At 36.0% G+C, this 23,000-nt stretch overlaps 1 protein-coding gene and 1 pseudogene across 1 annotated transcript; both read right to left on the reverse strand.

Annotated features, from left to right (window-relative positions):
• Positions 1-175: 175 nt before the first annotated feature.
• Positions 176-8,752, reverse strand: LOC107807768 (UTP--glucose-1-phosphate uridylyltransferase). Its single transcript, XM_016632207.2, has 18 exons — positions 7,767-8,752; positions 6,579-6,670; positions 6,309-6,399; positions 5,100-5,160; positions 4,900-4,977; positions 4,774-4,818; positions 4,593-4,669; positions 4,005-4,077; positions 2,566-2,623; positions 2,409-2,455; positions 2,272-2,334; positions 1,906-1,937; positions 1,757-1,823; positions 1,515-1,598; positions 1,326-1,424; positions 1,142-1,246; positions 803-874; positions 176-717 (listed from the first exon to the last, which is right to left on the reverse strand). Exons 1-18 carry the CDS (start codon positions 8,399-8,401, stop codon positions 676-678), a joined length of 1,821 nt encoding a protein of 606 aa, XP_016487693.1. The 5' UTR covers positions 8,402-8,752; the 3' UTR covers positions 176-675.
• A 2,779-nt stretch (positions 8,753-11,531) lies between these two features.
• LOC107807766 (annexin D3-like) lies at positions 11,532-14,696 on the reverse strand (annotated as a pseudogene).
• Positions 14,697-23,000: the final 8,304 nt, after the last annotated feature.

Below are 23,000 nucleotides of genomic sequence, written 5' to 3' on the forward strand. Positions count from 1 at the left end.
GAGTTGCGGTAGACATGAATTTCAATTTAAAAAAAAGTTTGCGAAAATTTAAACGCCCAAAAGGGCTCACTGGCTATTGTTTGGTTACTGGATAATTATTTTTACAAGAAGAAAAATTCACTAAAAAGGTAAAACGACATTCTTCATGTATAAACTGCAATGCCACATAATCTGCTTCAACAAAATAATTTTCATCATATTAAACACAGGTTGTGCTTGATCTCATGTTCAATGCAAGCAATGATCAAGTCTCTTGCTCGATTGCCAAAAGTGACAAATATGTCCAAGGGGAGACGTCTTCCTCTTAACTAATTACAAAAGATTGAGCACAATTAAATTAAAAGGACAAAAAAGAGATGCAAGACGTTAAGCTTGAGGGCTTACATGTCCTTTAGTAAACTTAGAGGGTTGAATCAGCAAAAATAAAGGGAGATTTGCTATTTCATAGTAAGACAAAGCAGAATGAAGAAACAATTCTCACCCTTCCGTGAGCTTTTCATAATTTAGTTTTTCGAACTTGGAAAATGCTCGATCAGTTGCCGTTAATAATCGATGTAAAATTTTATGATGCTTTCTTCTGCTCTTCACTATCTCTTCTACTTTTGAATCAAGGAAAACTAGAAAAACAACCTTATTAGGGTATACATCATCTTGCTAAAAAATCCAAGATCCCATCTACAAGGAACTCGTTCCGATATCTGCCTGGCTAGTAATAAGCTGGTAAAACAAAAGAAGGCTCATTCAAAATAAAATTTAAGATGGTAGCGACAAGCGATTGAATGTAAGCTTAACAGTCACTTACCCTATTTCTGAGCTCCATTCCATCAGGAATAACTATTTTCATGCCTGGTCTTGCAGCAATACTGACTTTCCCCTAAAATTTCAAAAATAAAAAGGATCAGGAAGTATTAGAAAGCATTTAAAAGAAAACAGACGCCTGATAGTTGTTGAGATATATTCAAGTAAAAGATTCCTGAATAGATTGCTTACAAACAATAGTTGAATCAAAGTAGAATGTCAACACGACAAAGGCATTTATTCCAAAAAAAAAAAAGGACAGGTCTCACAAAAAGAACAAAAGTAAGAACAAAAAATAAGAGAGGTATAATCCTGATGAGATTAATGCTTGCACATTTCTTACCTTGAGAGTTATGTCAGTTCCAAACCAAACATCCCCATTCACCTTCAAGCTATCAAGTTCTATAATGCTTGGGATCGACTTGAAACGACTATGAAAATCATTAACCTGATCAACAATTTATGTATGTTAAATATATGAAATAAATTGATAAAAGAATGTTGCAAAGATAGAGGAACATATTTACATTTCCAAACTCGGGTCCTAGTTCAATAGAAGGATCCTTGGGATTTGCTCTTGCTGCATTTCTCACCAAAGTGCCTTCAGCTGAGGTGTAAAGATCTGACTGCAGAATATAATAATGAAGCGAAAGTTAGTAGATCTAGAGTCTAATATCGTGGGTAGAAAGTCCAGTTAACAAAATCATCCCTTCAACCTGCAAAATGAGCAAATCTGATGTTCTTTCAACTGGAAGATATCTTGACGATGGACTGTCAATAGCAAATGCTCGGTCGAAAAACTGGAACACATGAGAAGGTAAGGTGACATAGAACATTAGAAAGAGCAACACAAAAACAAAGATTGGACAAGCTTCGATGTATATGCGTAACAATGTATTTCTACTTTAAGGTGTTATTGCTTCAGGAACATATCCTTTTGATTTTTGGATAATAATACCTTTGAACTGGTAAAACCCAGACCACTTCTCTGTAGTAACCTCTCAACGCAGCTCATACTCATCCACCTGAAAAGAAAAAAAGAGTCAAAATCTTTTGGTTCCTTTATCTTTTCCACCATGAAAGGAAAAAAAAAACTAAACCACTTACATTGTATTGATTGATTTGACACTTTCCTTTGACTTTGAGCCACCAACAATGAAAAACAAAAATACGAAAATAAGATTTGTCATACAACGCAAATCATTGCAACTATACTACACCGCATTGTAACAGTTCACAAATAAATAAATTTACAGGGTCAGTTGGGTGCAGGGATGAAGGCAACTGCTGAGCCCCACATACTGCTTTCTTGCGTTTTCTCAAAGCTTTCGAAACCGTGGTGGGGTTATTTATAACAGCTAACTTGGTGACTTGGTTCAGCTCAAGTATAAAATACGGACCTCTTGGGTGAAATTAAACGTTGTCAGAACAAGGAAATTATCAAACACACTGAAAGTTAGGACCATGACCAACCTGAATCCTCGCTTCCTGAGGCGGAAGACCCCTCTCTTCTGTTCCTGAGGTGGTAGGCATCACCTGAAATATTGAAATTATATGCAGCAGCAAGGAGGTACGAAAAAGAGCCGAAATTAGCAGCTGTTTGGTGATACCTCGACACAATGTTCTACGCTGTTCTTAATCAAATGACTCAGGATTTCTGAATAAACAAATCAAGGAGCTGCCCGAAACAATATCACTCAGAAGATAAAAGATTCCAACCTCATGAAGAAAAATAATAAACAAGTTATAAAACCAGCACAAGGATACTTGGGTCAACAACTTCAGCAAGGTTATCTGACTCCAGCAGAAGGAAATACTCCTTACCCTGTAAAACACATTGAAGTATGTTCCTTATTCACGTCCAAGTCAGAAAGTTTCACACAATTGAGAAATATATTTATATGTATATCTGCTGCGCACACATGCCCGTCGAAAGTCAAGAGAATCCATGCAATTACATGAAAGAATGTTCTAGATTCGTTCTATGTGTTTAGATCAATAGCATAGAATACTCTTCCTAATTCTATCATAGTTATGAATCTCAATTTTAGGTGATAATCCTCATTTAATATAACTCATTTTTCATGTAATAGGAATTTTTCTAGCTTAGAGTAGGCTAACCTACTATATAAAGGAGTTCTCTTTTAGGTTTGTTACCCAATTCAATAAGAAGCGTCGTCTGGTATCAGTGCTTCTACAACCTTCTGAAGACTAAAGTAGCTTAAGCTGCCTGCTTAAACAAAAAATTTCCTTATTTCATAAGTTTATTTTTATGGTATCTTTCCAGTGACGTCTGGTGGTAACACGCTACTTTTCAGTGATTATTCTGGCGACATCATCGCTGTCGACCACTATTCCAACCATTCTTCAGGGCAAATTTTCAAGCAAACATTCCTTGAAACTTTTTCTTCTCTTGTTTTCTTCTTGGTATCAGAATTAGAGGTATTAAGCCCTTCATCTGAACATTGAATTTTAGTTGTGGTTCCAACAACTTTTTTGGTTACCTTTTAGCTGTTCAGTTCAAGCTACGCCAATGATGTGGTACAGATCAGCATCTCTCTGCCTCTCCTTAATCGCAGAAAAGAATTCCTCACCGTTTCTGCTGTAGAGAGCACTTTCTCCTACTATACAATTTCCAGTGATTATTTCAGGAAATAATTCCAGCACCATTTTCCTTTTCGCGGATTATTCATTATTTCAGACCCACTATTCACGTGACTAGTTTACTATAGCTTGACTTACAGTATTTCTTGTTTTCAAAATTGGCAAACTCAAGTTGATTCACCACCTTGAGTATGATAGGATATGTTATAAGAGAATAAATGCAATTAAATGTTAAGATTATCAAGATTTGTTCTATGTATTTAGGTATCTCACTGTGTAGGTAATTTTCCTTTTTTTACTAACATACCCAGTATATTCCCACAAGTGGGGTCTGGGGTGGGAATTTTCCTTTTTTACTACCCCTCTTTATTTCATATAGTATGAATTTTCCTTATTTTCATGTACCCTAATATCCAATATATGGGTGCTCTTTGACGTTGATAACATCTCAACTCAATCAGAAATTTTTTCTTTTCACAGTATGCACGTTATCTGTGTGCGCGTGTATAGGAAAAGCAGCATAAAATAGTAATACTTTCTAACAGACCTGCTAAAGTCTTAGTTTTGCTAGCAATAAAACTGAACACCATACACATCTCTACCTGAGAAATTAGCGGTTCAAGTTTTCCACTGCTGTTCAAAGAAAGGAAAACCTCCAGCAGGTTGGAAGGATATCTACCATGTCAAAAAAGACATTAGGTGAGAAAAAGAAATTAGCTGAAACCAATATGGTTCAAGATCTAAACAAGCTGAGCTTCATGGCAATCATTAAAAGGTTTAGTGGTCATCAGAAAAGGAAATTAAGTGCTTCAGTGAAAAAGAAAATAAGTGCCGATTAAATACAAGTAGTGCAAAACCAGTTCACCCTAATGTATATTTAAAATACTTTTGAAATGCCTTAAGAAACTGAGGACATCATAATAGAGTCTTTCTTCTTTTTTCTTTTTCTCAACTTTTCTATCAGAGAAAGATTCGACTTCCCTTCTTTTTTTTCCAACTTCTTCTCTCTATCAGAGTGGGTCACATTGGGTAAAATCATTCTAACTTATCAAAAGAAGCATATCTACCCTTGAATTACACCATAGAATTCCTAGTGCAAGAATGACACATTTGCATCGTAATTTAAAATGCTAATACGTACAAGCAGATAGAGATAGCAAGAGGAGCATAAGAGACAGACGGAAACATACAGTTTGTCCTGTGTGCTTGATTTATCAAGGGTCCGTGACCCTGGCATATCTTCAATATTTTCTTGTTGATGTTGGCTCTACAAACCCATGATAAGAGCTTTTTACTTCACAAAAAACAAAAGAACGGAAAAAGGAAAAGACAGAAAACACATCACATGTCAGAATATTTTAAACAACAAACCTGAATGAAAGTGTGGATATTTTTATTCGGGTGCTTCTCCAACACCTAATTTAAGCAATCGGCTGATTAGTTTCCAGAATAATCTCATTAAAGAACTCAAGAGTACAGGTGATATAAGATAGTCACCTTCAGGATGCCATCGTGTGTACTAGTAGTATTCATCATAAGCAATGGAATATTGCAAGCATATTTCGAGTTGATGGACTGCAAACATACATAGAACCAGTTATCCAAAAATTATTCATTTCAAATTAGTGATAACCTCAAACAATGATTTGTATAAGAAAATGGGAAATACACTCCAGAAGGGCCAGAAAATGACCTACCTCAATATGATTGACGACCAAATCCAGACAAGTAAATCCATGGCATACTTCAAGTGCAGATCTGCATATCAAAGCAACAGCAAATAAATAAACATAAAATCAAGACTAGGATAATTTATGAAAAGCAAACAAATTTAATTTGTAATTTGACTGCATTTACATGGATCCTTTATTTATTCTTCCAGAACACAACCATTTTTGTGATTGAACATTGTATTCACTAGATAAAAAAAGGTACGTTTTTTCTAATACAGTAAAAGCTTCAAATCAGTACAGGTCATCAGTGAGCTCTCTTAATAGTAAAAGACATTTCCATGGATGAAGCTAAACAGGTGAAGGTTTTCCACCCACCTTAACTTGTATCTTCTTTTTTTCTTCTAAGTTAAAAGGCAAAAAGTCAAATGCAATGACTTCAAAAGTCAACAAGGAATGCATGACTTATGGAGATACTATAAAATGAAGATTAGAATAACAAGGTGCGTATGGCGAACAATATTTGTAAGGATATAACAAAATTTTCAGATAATCCGCAGTCCAGAATTCATATCCTTAGACAGAGTGCTATTTAGCATATAAAATTTCTAAAACTGGAACATTAGACTACTCTACGGAACAAGATTGAGAATCAAAAAAGAAAGCCTTAAATGTTATTACCAGGAGTTAATTGCAGATAAAATCTTATAACTGTAAAAGGGATTCTTCACTCTAATAACTAGTACAATAAAAGCACTTTCCTACAGACTGTAATCACTTAGGAATAACAAAAAGGAGGAAAAGAGAACTTCTGAACATCAAACACAGTAAGAGAGGGAAATCCCCAAGTGTTTATTGAGAAGTGAGACCAAAATTAAAGTTAACTATCATTTTTACATAAGTGGAACATTTTATATGCACAAAAGTAGTCACATTCAAATGGAAAGGAAGTTTTTGCTATCTACGTGTTACAAAAAATTGCAGAATCTATGGGCATGAAGAACCTCCAGAGTGGAAAGGAAGTTGGTATCTGTGCAAGTGTGCCTAAAGCCCTCATACCATAGAATTAACGAAGGCAATCTTAATCAAAGAAGAGAAATAAAAGACTTTCTATTTGGACAGATCATGTATATTACAAAGTTTCAGCTTTAAGTAAATAAAAATAATGTTAGAGCCACTAATCTTTTAGAATGTAATAATCAATCAGCATATCTCAACTCTCAACTGAATGCTTACTTTGGTCCACTGAAACCCATATCTGATCCCAAGTTACTATTGAACTTTAACACGACAAGTTTGTCCAGTAGCTGCTTAATCTCTGTAAGATCTGCAGAAATAGGAGACCAAGTGATGGATGTATCATTCAGATACATAAATAAAGCATGATTGAGTTGACTTAATGCCTACATCCCTTAAAAACCATAAGTATTTGTAAGAAGGAAAAAGAATCAATGAAATTTTTTTTTATAAAGAAGAATATATAAGATTATAAGATCACATATTTACCCTCAGAAGCAGGTTCTAATCTTTCATAAGGCAGAACGTATATTTTATCCTTGCTAGCCATCTTGATCTTGTCAAGTTGTTCAGCTTCCTCTCTGCATCCAGATTGCATTCAGGGGGAAAAAAATTCAATAAAACAGTGAATTACAACTTGAACACTGCCAGAAACTAATAAAGTTAGACGCACTCAAACATACAAAATTACAAGTCTCTAACTATGTCTATATACCAAAACTTTTTCAAATACTTCAAGTCTTCAACTGTACACGTGTAGCAGGTCTATAGCTAGTGAACATGAAGAGATCATCGCTAGACGAAATTGAATCATCAAAGCAGTAACTTAAGATACATAAGTGGTTTTCCAATTAAGTAAGCTGATAAGGAACTAATCATCTCTTGTTGCATTGCAGGTTGGCTGGACAACTATGGACGGTCCATTGCATTCTCATTGTTTAATATTTCTTGGGTGTTACCAATGACAGTGGAGGTAGCAAAACAAGTTGGAGATAGGAGAGGATCTTCTCCTTTAGAGAATATAATTAATGGATAAGGGGGTTGTTCCATAATAGTGAGAGCGATGTAGAAAGCATCAAAATATCTATCTAAATTTTATGAGCAGTTGGAATAAATCACAGAAGATGTTTCAGTCAATTTTGGAATGTAAATTTCAACACTATGGCTTTTCATGTTAATTATGTGGTTCTTAGTTAGTTCTAATCATGTTAACTGAAGCTTATGCTGCTACTTTAGACAGTTGTACCTTTTCTCTGAGACGGTACTTTAGACAGTTATACCTTCGGGTGTTATTCCTAGAAATTCTGGACCAATTTCTTCTTTTCTTCTAGTCTCACTGTAATTCTAGATTTTCCTTTTCTCCTAGTTTTCAATACCAGTGTATTATTCATTATCCAACCCTCATAATAAGGTGATCAAATAGGTAAAGTTAACCTCTCATTTCCTGCAGAAAAGCTAGTCCCCTAGATACAATACCTCACTGAGCATAAAAAGACAAACTGTAATGCCATGATAACTAGGTAGAGTGAACACGATATCCCCGTTAAGTCATTGAGATAGGCACTAATAGACACACACATGTATGAGTTCCAATTCATTGACATCCAAAACAAGCACAATAACACACAAATTAGACGATTAACGAAAAATGCAAATACTACTAAGAAGTTATAGTACCTAATTTCAGGCTCTGCAATCGCAGAAGCTCCCAAAGCAGCATTCAACCTTCTCTGCTCATAAAGGAAGGTCTTTGTAATCAAATTACAAAACAAGTACACAAATTGCACCGAATCATTTGCGGGCACGGGATACGTAATTTTCTTGTAAATATCCCACGGCATACTCGAATCAACAAGACCCACTATCGGAATTTGCAATTTAGCAGCCTCCTGAATCACAGAAGACTTCCTCTCCGTATCGAAAATCACCACACAATCAGGGGGCTGCACAGCCGCAAGGTTCAACTTCTTATTCCGACCTCGAAACTTTCTTGGACTCGAACTGTTTGTTAAAAAGCCTCCAAGACGCCAGGAAGTATCATTCCTGCATCCAATGGTTTTGGTCATCTGATCGATGATTTCGTCGAAAAGGGTGTTGGTGTTGACAAAAATGAAGCGGGCTCTGTTGCGAACGAGCTCGCCAATGAAGGAACAGGCGTTGCGGAGGCAGATGAGTGTCTTGTCGGAATCTATGATTGTCATTGCGTTTCGGCTGCCGCATGAGTAGATTTTGAAGTGGTGTGCTGCCACGCGACGACCCAAATGGGCATTGGTGCTAAGGAGCTTTTGGATTACTACTGAATGGATTGTCATTTTGGGGAATATTTGGAAATGGGTTGATGAAAAAGTTGTAAATTAGTAAAGAAAAATGGTTCTTCTTTCTTGTAGATGCATTAAGTTGAGTAACAAGGCTTTAGATCTATGAGTTGCTATATTCCAATGGCAAATTGCAGCTTGAGGGAGATTCAGGGTTTAAGGGTTTGAGCACAAGACCAGCTGAGGCCTGAGTGTAGCTACTAGCGCTTCCGGCCGCTAAAGTCGTCCAATTGTATTTGGCAAGGGTGTCAAATAAACCGTGCTCGGTCCTTCTGTTAAGGGACCGGTTTTGGGCTGAGAACTTTTTTTCTTTTTTGGTTCGTACACGAATTAGGTGGTTCTTTTCTTGTCAAATGATTTGCCTCTAGTGTCATAAATAGACTTTATTTACCTTTCGTTTATATTTTCTATCAAAAATATCCCTACAGTTATATATTAGATTCATATTTAACCTTACACATTAAAATAAATTATATTTGTCCTTCGTTATACTTTAAAATCATATTTACCCCTCTGCTCTTCAAAAAAGGTTACATTTGCCATTCGTTATACTTTATTGACATATTTATTCTTACAATTATACTTTATATTTACCCTCATCCGATAGATCGCCATGTCCCACCTTTGTTTTCCTACATGGCGCCTATGTGGATTTCTTTTCTTCCAATTTAAATATGGTCACCTATTTAAGATAATTTAACCCGCCCACCCAATTTAAATAAGACTTCGTTAACTCCATTGTTGTGCAACTTCTTGTAATTTACTTTGGTTACTGCAATAATTGTGAATTGTATTAGATTAGTGATTTTGAGTTCAAAGTTATTGTTTGTGGGGGTGGGGGTGGTGATATGGGGGGTTGGGAATTATGATTTCCATTTATTTTAGTTAGTATGTCTTATTTAAATTGGGTGCGCGGGTTAAATTATCTTAAATAAGTGACCATATTTAAATTGGAAGAAAAAAAAATCCACATAGGCCCCATGAAGGAAAATAAATGTGGGACATGGTGATCTACCGGATGAAGATAAATGTAGGGTATAATTGTAAGGATTAATATGTCAAGAAAGTATAACGAAGGGCAAATGTAACCCTTTTTGAAGAGTAGAGGGGTAAATGTGATCCTAAAGTATAACGAAGAGCAAATGTAACTCTTTTAAACGTTTAAAGGGTAAATATGAACCTAATGTATAACAGTAAGGATATTTTTTATAGAAAAATTAAACGGAGGGTAAATAAGGTCTATTTATGATAGTAGAAGGGCAAATCAGGCCCTTATCCGTTAATTCTTTTTACATGAAAATTTTAATAAATTAAATTTAGGTATACCGACAGATTAAGAATGTGAAAGAGTGACAGATTAAGAATGTGATAGAGTGGTTTTAAAGTTTGATAAATTTAAAATTTCTACCTACAACTTAATATTACATATCAAAATTAAACAATATAATTTGACAATCTTCAAAAAAGAATAGTGCAAATTGAAACTCTAATTATTTTATTGATCATTTAACCTAATAAGTCTTCAACTTCAAACATGGTAATTTCATCCAAATTATTCATTGATTCCTTCAATCTGGGTTAACCAAATTTATGAATTAAACAAGTAAATCGAAAGTTCATTGTAATTATGGCCAATATTTTGACTAATGGAGTCCATCTCACATAAGCATAATCATCTTTGTAAAATATAGATTTTGTTGGCAATATTCTTTGGGACCCAAAAAAATTGCATTGTGTGGTGGACATCACTTGCACAAGTTGTATCTCTTCTTTTACATCTAAGAGGCCAAGACTTTTTTGCCTATAAAAGGGAAGGCCATTAGTTCATTTTATACACACCAACAAGACTTGAGTTTTTATTTCTTGTTTCTTCCTTTTCTCCTTTAGTAAGAGTGTTTTGTATGAGAGTTGTATTGGAAAGCACTTGTGTGAACCATTTCTTTGGAGTGATCTTGCGAGGTTATTCTTTTAGGGTATTTGGATTAATTAGAGTGTTTTACTCTAATTTTGTACTCTTATTGTTATAGTAAAATTGCTCCTCTCTGTTTGTGGACGTAGGTCACACTGACCGAACCACGTTAAATTGGTGTCTTCTTTATCTACTTTAATTGTCGTTATTATCAACTTGCATTGTCTTTGTTATTGTCATTATAACGTTGTTTGGATAAATTCCGCACTACCGGAGTTCTCGATCCTAACATTCATCGTGGTAGTCAACTTCTTACTTCTCCAAGTTGCATTCTTCCCTAACTAAATGCACTTTCTAATACTATAGTTAAAAATTGAATCGTTAAGATATCAGTATATCACCGAGTGATGGACAAAACACGATGCTATCTTGCATTTTTATTCAATAATTTTAGAATATTAAAAGCATTTTGGTCATCCTCAGATCGTGTTGTAAATAAAGTTCAAGTTAGTTAAATTGCGAACTAGTATCCATATTTGTGATGGTATCTTATTCGTGATATCAAGAAAGTACATAAACATTTAGAAGATGAAGTAGGGATTATTGGTCAAGCAATCCTGAAAAAATGTGTGACAATCATCAACATTTGGAAGATAGGGTAGTGATTATTGGTCAACATCTTTAACCGTGCGTGATAATGATAATAAATGTTATTAATCGGTAAATTTTCGTAGATTTTATTTTACATCAAAATGTTCTCATGGCATAATTTAATTGATTCTAAGTTGTCGGAGTGGTAAGTATACATGTTTGACGTTATAGGGATGATGTATTGTGGATGCTTATAACATGGTTAAAACAATTGCATTAGGCGTTGTCATAGCACTCGATGACCTAAAAATAAGATAGACAACCTGCTATAATAGGTTAAATAACACTAATAGTGTATAAAACTTTTACTTCGTAAGACAATCTGCTATAAAACTGAAAGACCAATATTTATTCAGGAAAAAAGTGCCAAACAACAATTAAGGTACACATTCATTCTTCTTCTTCTACAGCTAATACAAATATCAAAGATCACCCTCACCAATACTAACACATCAAACTTCAAATCAAACCAAGTTGAATGACAATAATAACCACACTGCAAACCTCTTGATATTACCAATAACTAAAGGATACAAACATTACAAACTACTTTCTGGCTGCAACTACCTACTCATTGGCCCCAAGCAGGGTCATCAGGAACTCCTTGTAGTAACCTGATGTGTCATCAGCTACTGTATATTCAAGAGTAGTATTCTTCTTTTTGAAATATTCTTCCTTAACTTTGATTATATCAATTTCAACTCTAGTTATAATTGCTCTAGTTAGAAAATCCTCATCAGTTCCTAGCCCATCTGTGGATATTTTTACAACCTGAAATGCCCAGATACGGAGGAGAAAAATGAGGGAAAGATTCTTTAGTCGCTGTCATTAGGTGATGAACAATACCAGATATCTAGTGCACGTAAAGAGATTATGAAACAATCAAATCAAGATAAATTTGTTCCGGTAGGAGCGGGGGAGGGGATGATATTACAATAAGTTCCATGAGATAATTACTTGCACCAGACAGCAACTCTGCTAAAAAGGGTAATAAAGATTAAGAAAATGAAGGAAGTCCAACAAGGCAAATCTTCTATGACTATTTTTATTACCTCAGCGAAATGCTTCTCTGGGGAGTCTATGCACCAAATAACCACTTTCAAGATAGATTCTAAAAGACCTTCACCACAATTCGATATATCCTGTGATGGTAAGTCGGTTTAAGAAGATAAGATTAATTAAAGAGCAAGAAGTAGCAAAACGAAGTTAATGTGGTGGTTTAAAGATGACTGACCTGATATATGGAGAATTCATAGTTTTGCTCATAGCACTGAAAAGTTGCCTTAAGCTGATGAATGTTCCTGGTGTTGAGTATCAGGATGAGTTCATCACTATTTAAGTGTTTTGTTCTAGTGGCTTCACGAAACTTAGAAGCCTCTAGATTAGGAGTACTATGGTCGACCAATTCCTTGTCATATCTGTATGAACTGACTAGACTGACTAGAACCTGCCCAACATCGATCTAATGCAACACTTCAAAATGGTATTTGCTAAACTTCATTTAAGAAAATTAACAGTGCAAGCTGATGAAGAAATGGGCTAAACGCCTAAACCAGATAACCTCAAAGTGATTGAGATGTACATTGGTGAGGAAAATATCTTAAACAATGGGTGCATTTCGTATGACGGAAATCATTTTTAGAAAAATATTTTCTGGTGTTTGGTTGGAAAATGGAAAATGCTTTCAATCTGATGTTGAAGATTTATAATAATATTAGCAATCCGGATATTATTTTGATGAAAATTTTGAGAATTGAAGGTTGTTAGTCATGTAGTGTTGGTTAAATCATTGATATGAAATTAAGAGTTGAGATAATTGTCAAGGTTTTGGCGGAAAATATTGTGTCAACCAAACACCAGAACTGATTTATTTGCAGAAGAATATCTCCCCTCATACAAAACACGCCTAACATTTCATAATCAACAGAAATAATTAATGATGGGCTGAAAAATGTAATACTAAACAGAGAAGATGTTTTGAGGTTGTTAGTAGCAATTTCAGTGCTAATGAGATTTCAAGTTTATAAATGAGATGGTACTGTATCCAGCAACAAACAGAGATAAAAAAATATTCCTAGAACAGTATAATTATTCATTTTCGTTTGACAGTATGTGACTGGAAATAACAAAATAATTAACCTTTTGGAGAGGAAGAGAGACATATGCTACGATATCCTCCTCAAGTGAACAGCTAAAGAGAGCACAATATGCTTGTCTCACAGCAACTAGATGATTAGGAGTTGATGCACAGACTATCTCTACTATCACTTGTAGACGGGTTATTTCGTTACGTAACCATGAATTTAAGACCTCATTTGCTAGCCTCGCGTCTCTTTCAGGGGGATCATACGCCTAGAGGATCACTGCTTTCTACCATGTATCAAACATGAAATTCAGAGAAGTCAAAATTTTGAAATTAAGTAGTAACTAATACTACCATTCAAATTCAGAATTCTTATCCATATGTAAATCTTATTTACAGGTCTTTCTTCATTTCTGTTTTTTATTTTCTTAAATTGTTTTATGAAATTTAACTGAAATGTTTGACATCCTAAAATTGGAATCCGTAGTTTTTGAAGATTCTCCTATGGATATAATCATTGGTGGGCCCAGAATTTTGTGCAAGTGGGTTCAATCTTAGAAGTACATAACCTTAGTCGTAAAATAGTAGTTGTCAAGTGGGTTCAAATAAAATATTTATACAAAATTTACGCAACTTTAATCGTAATTTATACAAATACACAGTATTATTTTTTGACGAAGAGGGTTCAGTTGAACCCGCTTGCCACCATGTGCGTCCGCCACTGGATATAACAGTTTAGTCTTTGAATATTTGTAGGATCAAGATTCAAACTTGCAAACTTATAGCAAGTTGATCATATGCTTCTATTTAGAAGTGAATTTAGCTTTCTAGGGAAATTATATGTAAGAAAAAGCTAATCCAATTGTACAAGTGATAAATCTTCCTTCAGATTCTAATCCTCTAGCTTTCGTTCACACAACAATGAGTAAAGTTAGGCATATCCCTCAGTATTCAACAAGTTCTTCTAGTTATTAAACTGGGAACAGAACTAGCAGAAAATTCAAGAAAGAAACTCAGCATATAGGAGGAAGAAGAGAATTAAGAAAGTTGTGTCCACAAGTCTCCAAAATATCTCGTATCTATAGACATTGCTCCAACGGCTAGTTAATAGCTTGTTTAACTCTATTAAATATAAAATAATTTACTAAATAATAAGTAAATATAAAAATAATATTCCATAAAAAGAAAAGTTTTTCCAAATCAAAATAATGGACATTCCCTTTTGAGATATCATTAATTTTTCCAACATTACTAAGCTCATAAGCTAATCCTTTAAATTGAAATTTGTTTAGTATAAACAGATGTGTTGAGGAAAAAAAGAAAAATATCCTGAAATCACCAGATAATTCAGAATGAAGATCATCAATAAGGGATTTGTCATAAAGCTGCTGATACGCTTCTTTGATCTTCTTCCGCTGGCTTGCATTTTTATGTCCCAACACACTTATTATAGTCTTCTCGTCAGTTCCAAGTCCTAAAAAGGGACGTAAACAGAGAAAAAAAGAATTTAGTTTCTACTACTAATATTTTTTTACACAACCATGTCACCTAATATAGATCATTCAAATAAAAGCAACATGCAACCTGTTACAACAAATTCACGCACATAAGTATTGATATACATTGATAGTGTAAAAAGATTTTTCCATTATGCAAAAAGGAGGAAACAAAAAAGGGTATTGACAAAATACCAAAAAAATAAAATCCACAGGTGAAAAAGAAGGAAAGGGGTATACAGTACTTAGTGAGTTAGTGGAGTAATTAGTGATGTTAGGTTAAACCATGAGCAATTGAGCGGAGATATCGGCATGAATTATTCTTTCATTAGAATTTAACCTATATACATTGATAGTATAACTATAAAGATTTTAATACAATTAAAGTATTTTAATCAGTTATTTATTGTAATTTTAGGTAAATTAGGATAGCCATATTTTTTTTTTCCCGCCAAAAAATTATATCTTCGGTCCACTTTTATTTTTGCTAACTAGGTTATAGAAAAATATTTTTTAAGTTACACAAGAAAGAAGAGTGACTTTTGTATTACAAAGCTTAACTTGAATTACACATGAAATTTACCGAGCATATTTAAATCTATGATCGATTCAAATTATTTTCATATTTCTGCTTAATTACTTATTTTACTTTGTTCTGTTTGGGTTGATACAAATGGTGAGTTTACGAGATATTACTTCATAATATAGAAATACTCTAATCTACGAGAATTTATCGCATATGTACATTTGGGATAAATATATATTGTTTTATTTTGCCACTATTCACATATTTCAGGTGGTTTAGGGGGTTTTAAAATTTATTTATGTGTCTATAATAAATTTTCTACCAAATCACAAAAGTCAGAATGAATATTATCCCTTCATTTTCCAAATTTATATGGCGTTTTCTCTAAAAATACATCTGTTGATTGGTAAATCCTGAAAATTGGTTTCTTTAATTTGCTTATGTATAATAGTCGGGGGAAATATAGTGAAAAAAATAAAGGGGCAAAAGATGAAGTTCAGTGAAAAGATAACTATATGTGTGTACGGGTAAAACCGAGCTCGGTGTTTGATCGAGCTTGTGGAGCGGAGGGCCAAGGTCGGTACATCTGTAATTGGGTAAAAATCGAAATTCGAGCTTCGATCTTACATCCAACATGGTCAGCCACGGGCGGAATATAATATTCGAGACCAGACCCAAAGCATCATCAAAACTAGCTATCGAGATTATCAGATTTGTCCTCGAGTTAACCAAAGGTATAACCGGTCCCGTTTCTAGGGGTCTCGGAAAAAGCTTTGTCGAGTTATCCGACAAGGGTCCGTAATTCTCGCCATTAACCAATCATTATGGCAGAAATTACGGAACGACTAAAAAAGAGAACCAACGGTTAGCAAATTAAAGACTTTTGCCTTTTATAGAACAACAAAATAATACCTTAAAAGGTAGATCTCCCCTAACATATAAAAGAGGGCTTGACAATTCATTAGGAACATTGTAACATATATTCATAAGCAATACATTTTTCAAGCTCTTACTCTTTGATATTTTTCTGTCAATAAAAGTGTATTCAACTCAAGGGTGGCTGACATTCTAAAATTGAAATCATCCAATTCATGTGGTTTGCAGTTATTTTATCGCTATTTATTTTAATTGCAATCTAATTTATCGCTTTGTATCAAGTTATTCCACATGTCCTTATAACCACTAACAAATTCAATTGTTATCCGATTTTGAGGGTAAACAGGTTGGCGCCCACCGTGGGGCTAAGGATAATAGTGGTTATTTGATATAAATCTTCATAACACACCCTACTTTACACTTTCTCTTTGAAGTGTCTTTGATTTCAGGCTAAAAATGCCAAACTCTCAATTAGCGCCCCTACATATCGACAATGAGTCCAGTCACCAGGGTGAGAATAACAACATAGCTCCCGGTAACATAGGACTACCCGCTGATCCCGTTGGAATTTCGATCGCAGATTCGATTGATGTTAATTCACATGTGGATATCGATGCCAACTTGCCTACCGACCTCGAAAATAGCATCCGTGGTGGAGCCCGATCGACAGCTCGAAACACACAAAATAATAATGAAGACGAGATCAGCCTACGAATGATCTTAGAAATGCTGCAAGCTCAACATGTGGCGATAGCTCAGTTGCAGAGCCAAAGGCAGACGTCGAGCAGGGTTGAACCCGATCCGCCCCGTGAAGTCACCCGCAGAATGAACCGGTCGTAGTAAGGTCAAATGAACAAGAATTGGGTACTAACCCCGTGATTATAAAGATGCCCGAGGAGCTGACAAAGCGGATAGAATCAGGGGAAAGAAAATCGAAGCAAACGACAAAAAGGTGAAAGCATACAATTCCAGGGTGGATCAAATCCCAGAGCACCTCCGATATTAAAAGGACGGGATTCAGGAAGTTCGTGCAAAAACCTTTTCCTCCACGTGCGGCTCTGAAGCCGATCCCCAAGAAATTTCGTATGCTCGAAATACCTAAGTATAATGGTACGACCGATCCAAACAAGCATGTAACCTCTTATACATGTGCCATCAAAGGGAATGATTTGGAAGACGACGAGATCGAGTCTGTTCTACTAAAACAATTTGGGGAGACCCTATCAAAGGGAGCCATGATATGATATCACAACTTACCTCCTAATTCTATTGACTCATTTTCTATGCTTGCAGACTCTTTCGTAAAAGCACATGTAGGTGCCATCAAGGTCGAAACCAGGAAATCAGACCTTTTCAAAGTCAAATAGAGGGATAACGAGATGCTTAGGGAATTTGTGTCCTATTTTCAAATGGAACGAATAGATCTGCCACCGATCACTAATGATTGGGTTGTTCAAGCTTTCACTCAAGGACTCAATATTCGAAGCTCTGCGGCTTCACAACAACTGAAGCGAAATTTGATAGAATACCATGTCGTTACCTGGGCCGATGTACATAACCGGTATCAATCAAAAATCAGAGTTGAAGATGACCAACTCGAGGCCCATTCAGAGTCTGTTTATCCCGTCACCACCTTCGACAGAGTAAAGAGAGACATAAATCGTGAACCAAGATCAAACATGGATCGATATCTACCATATAATGAAGATCGGGGGAGCAGTGGGTCCGGGCGGAACTCCGTAAGAAACGAAAGGAGAAATGATCAAGGTCTAAGCAACCGAGGGATCATGACCAAAAACAACTTCGACAGGTCCATCGGGCCTAAAGAAGCGCCGAGGCTATCGGAATACAACTTTAATGTCGATGTTGCCACCATCGTATCAGTTATCGAGTGCATCAAGGATACCAAATGGCCTCGACCTCTAAAATACGATCCAACTCAAAGGGATCCTAACCAGATGTGCAAATATCATGGGACCCACGATCATAAAATGGAAAATTGTCGACAATTGAGAAAAAAAGTACCCCGACTATTCAATAATGGGCACCTTCGAGAATTCTTGAGCGACCGGGCCAAGAATCATTTCAAGAACAGGGATTCTAACAAACAGACAGAACAAGAAGATACCGAACCTCAACACGTCATTAATATGATCATCGGTGGAGTCGATGTCCCACAAGGGCCGATGTTGAAACGCACCAAAGTATCCATCACTAGGGAGAATCGAACTCGAGACTACGTACCGGAAGGAATTTTATCTTTCAGCGATGAGGATGCTGAAGGGATCATACAGCCTCACAATGATGCACTGATAATATATGTACTCGTAAACAAAACTCGAATTAAACGTGTGTTGATTTATCTAGGTAGATCGGCCAACATCATTCGGTCGAGGGCCGTGGAACAGCTCGGTCTACAAGACAAAATCGTGCTTGCAGTTCGAATTCTAATCGAGTTCAACATGGCATGTGAAACCACTAAGGGGGAGATAACGTTACCGGTTAATATTACCGGAACCATACGAGAGGTCAAGTTTTATGTGACCGAAGGAGACATGAGGTACAACGCCATTCTCGGAAGGCCATGGATCCACAACATGAGGGCAGTGCCCTCAACTCTTCACCAAGTTTTAAAATTCCCAACTCCGGAGGGGATTAAGACAATCTACGGGGAACAACCGGCTGCAAAAAGAGATATTTGCAGTCGAAGAAGTGATTACAATATCAATACTCACAACATCAAAAGAACCGAATTCGGGAAACCAAGAGGCTAAATAGCAGTCATCGACGCCAGCCACGACCCAATCGGATAAGCATGGGACATATGAAGACGATGATTACGGGGTTCCCAGATCTTTTATAATTTCCGATGACTCCGACGCAACCAAATCGACGGTCGAAGAGCTGGAACAAGTTATATTAGTCGAGCATCTACCCGATTGGAAGGTGTACCTGGGCACGGGGTTAACTCCTGAGCTTAGGAAAAAACTTATTCAATTTCTTGTAGCTAACATCGATTGTTTCGCTTGGTCCCATCTCGATATGATAGGGATCCCACCGGGGATAACCACTCACAAGCTAAGCCTGGACCCGAAAATCAATCCGGTCAAGCAGAAGAGGAGGCCACAGTCCGAGGTCAAACATGCTTTCATCAAGGACAAGGTATCTAAACTCTTTAAGAACTTCTATCACGAAACGCTTTTAGCTTGAAAATTACTCCATTACAGTACTTAGTGAGTTAGTGGAGTAATTAGTGATGTTAGGTTAAACCATGAGCAATTGAGCGGAGATATCGGCATGAATTATTCTTTCATTAGAATTTAACCTATATACATTGATAGTATAACTATAAAGATTTTAATACAATTAAAGTATTTTAATCAGTTATTTATTGTAATTTTAGGTAAATTAGGATAGCCATATTTCTTTTTTCCCGCCAAAAAATTATATCTTCGGTCCACTTTTATTTTTGCTAACTAGGTTATAGAAAAATATTTTTTAAGTTACACAAGAAAGAAGAGTGACTTTTGTATTACAAAGCTTAACTTGAATTACACATGAAATTTACCGAGCATATTTAAATCTATGATCGATTCAAATTATTTTCATATTTCTGCTTAATTACTTATTTTACTTTGTTCTGTTTGGGTTGATACAGATGGTGAGTTTACGAGATATTACTTCATAATATAGAAATACTCTAATCTACGAGAATTTATCGCATATGTACATTTGGGATAAATATATATTGTTTTATTTTGCCACTATTCACATATTTCAGGTGGTTTAGGGGGTTTTAAAATTTATTTATGTGTCTATAATAAATTTTCTACCAAATCATAAAAGTCAGAATGAATATTATCCCTTCATTTTCCAAATTTATATGGCGTTTTCTCTAAAAATACATCTGTTGATTGGTAAATCCTGAAAATTGGTTTCTTTAATTTGCTTATGTATAATAGTCGGGGGGAAATGTAGTGAAAAAAATAAAGGGGCAAAAGATGAAGTTCAGTGAAAAGATAACTATATGTGTGTATGGGTAAAACCGAGCTCGGTGTTTGATCGAGTTTATGGAACGGAGGGCCAAGGTCGGTATATCTGTAATTGGGTAAAAATCGAAATCCGAGCTTCGATCTGACATCCAACATGGTCAGCCACGGGCGGAATATAATATTCGAGACCAGACCCAAAGCATCATCAAAACTAGCTATCGAGATTATCAGATTTGTCCTCGAGTTAACCAGGTATAACCGGTCCCGTTTCTAGGGGTCTCGGAAAAAGCTTTGTCGACTTATCCGACAAGGGTCCGTAATTCTCGCCATTAACCAATCATTATGGCAGAAATTACGGAACGACTAAAAAAGAGAACCAACGGTTAACAAATTAAAGACTTTTGCCTTTTATAGAACAACAAAATAATACCTTAAAAGGTAGATCTCCCCTAACATATAAAAGAGGGCTTGACAATTCATTAGGAACATTGTAACATATATTCATAAGCAATACATTTTTCAAGCTCTTACTCTTTGATATTTTTCTGTCAATAAAAGTGTATTCAACTCAAGGGTGGCTGACATTCTAAAATTGAAATCATCCAATTCATGTGGTTTGCAGTTATTTTATCGCTATTTATTTTAATTGCAATCTAATTTATCACTTTGTATCAAGTTATTCCACATGTCCTTATAACCACTAACATATTCAATTGTTATCCGATTTTGAGGGTAAACAGGTTGGCGCCCACCGTGGGGCTAAGGATAATAGTGGTTATTTGATATAAATCTTCATAACACACCCTACTTTACACTTTCTCTTTGAAGTGTCTTTGATTTCAGGCTAAAAATGCCAAACTCTCAATTAGCGCCCCTACATATCGACAATGAGTCCAGTCACCAGGGTGAGAATAACAACATAGCTCCCGGTAACATAGGACTACCCGCTGATCCCGTTGGAATTTCGATCGCAGATTCGATTGATGTTAATTCACATGTGGATATCGACGCCAACTTGCCTACCGACCTCGAAAATAGCATCCGTGGTGGAGCCCGATCGACAGCTCGAAACACACAAAACAATAATGAAGACGAGATCAGCCTACGAATGATCTTAGAAATGCTGCAAGCTCAACATGTGGCGATAGCTCAGTTGCAGAGCCAAAAGCAGACGTCGAGCAGGGTTGAACCCGATCCGCCCCGTGAAGTCACCCGCAGAATGAACCGGTCGTAGTAAGGTCAAATGAACAAGAATCGGGTACTAACCCCGTGATTATAAAGAAGCCCGAGGAGCTGACAAAGCGGATAGAATCAGGGGAAAGAAAATTGAAGCAAACGACAAAAAGGTGAAAACCTATAATTTCAGGGTGGATCAAATCCCAGGGGCACCTTCGATATTAAAAGGACTGGATTTCAGGAAGTTCGTGCAAAAATATTTTCCTCCAAGTGCGGCTCTGAAGCCGATCCCCAAGAAATTTCGTATGCCCGAAATACCTAAGTATAACGGGACGACCGATCCAAACAAGCATGTAACCTCTTATACATGTGCTATCAAAGGGAATGACTTGGAATACGACGAGATCGAGTCTGTTCTACTAAAACAATTTGGGGAGACCCTATCAAAGGGAGCCATGATATGGTATCACAACTTACCTCCTAATTCTATTGACTCATTTGCTATGCTTGCAGACTCTTTCGTAAAAGCACATGTCGGTGCCATCAAGGTCGAAACCAGAAAATCGGACCTTTTCAAAGTCAAATAGCGGGACAACGAGATGCTCAGGGAATTTGTGTCCCGTTTTCAAATTGAACGAATGGATCTGCCGTCGGTCGCTGATGATTGGGTTGTTCAAGCTTTCACTCAAGGACTCAATATTCGAAGCTCGGAGGCTTCACAATAACTGAAGCAGAATTTGATAGAATACCATGTCGTTACCTGGGCCGATGTACATAACCGGTATCAATCAAAAATCAGAGTTAAAGATGACCAACTCGGGGCCCATTCAGAGTCTGTTTATCCCGTCACCACCTTCGACAGAGTAATGAGAGATATCAATCGTCAACCAAGATCAAACATGGATCGATATATGCCATATAATGGAGATCGGAGGAGCAGTGGGTTCGGGCGGAACCCCGTAAGAAACGAAAGGAGAAATGATCAAGGTCGAAGCAACCGAGGGATCATGACCAAAAACAGCTTCGATAGGTCCATCGGGCCTAAAGAAGCATCGAGGCTATCGGAATGCAACTTTAATGTCGATGCTGCCACCATCATATCAGCTATCGGGCGCATCAAGGATACCAAATAGCCTCGACCTCTAAAATACGATCCATCTCAAAGGGATCCTAAGCAGATGTGCAAATATCATGGGACCCACGATCATAGAACGGAAGATTGTCGACAATTGAGAAAAAAAGTAGCCCGACTATTCAATATCTTTGTGATGCCATGGTATACTTTAGTTCAGGTATTTGGAAGTCATGTCATAATGTTACATAAACAATACCTATGTGAGTTGGACAGCTATCTATATCTGAAATATCAAGAATGCAAGCAGGTCTTCAACTATTTGGCTCTTCATTTTTCATCCCTTCTTGGTATAATTTTTATTTTTAGCGTAAAAATTGATACTTTGAAGGTGAATTAAATTGGGTTTATATATATACTGTAGTATTACTCTTTCCATAAAGATCTAAAATACGTAACAGAACTTTGAAAGTGGGTCAAAAGCACATACCAAAAACATAGAAATTCCATAGAACACTATTATATAAAGTATAAATAAAATATCGTGATTAAAATAATAACATAATTAAATTTTCTTCTGCGATACAAATCTACGTGAGTTTTAGCGCAAAATCATTAAGGAGGTTAGATTTTTTTTTTTACCATAATCACTTGTATAAAATAAAAAAGAAAAGTATAGATAAAGTTTATGGATAATCCAAATAAAATAAACAGAGAAAGAAAAAAAATTACAAAATAGGATTTTACCTCATATAAAATTTCCTTGTTTGTAACTATAATTCATTCCATAATTGTTAGTTATTTGACCCTTTAAT

Source organism: Nicotiana tabacum, chromosome 19 (assembly GCF_000715075.1).
Source record: "Nicotiana tabacum cultivar K326 chromosome 19, ASM71507v2, whole genome shotgun sequence".
Lineage (NCBI taxonomy): Eukaryota > Viridiplantae > Streptophyta > Magnoliopsida > Solanales > Solanaceae > Nicotiana > Nicotiana tabacum.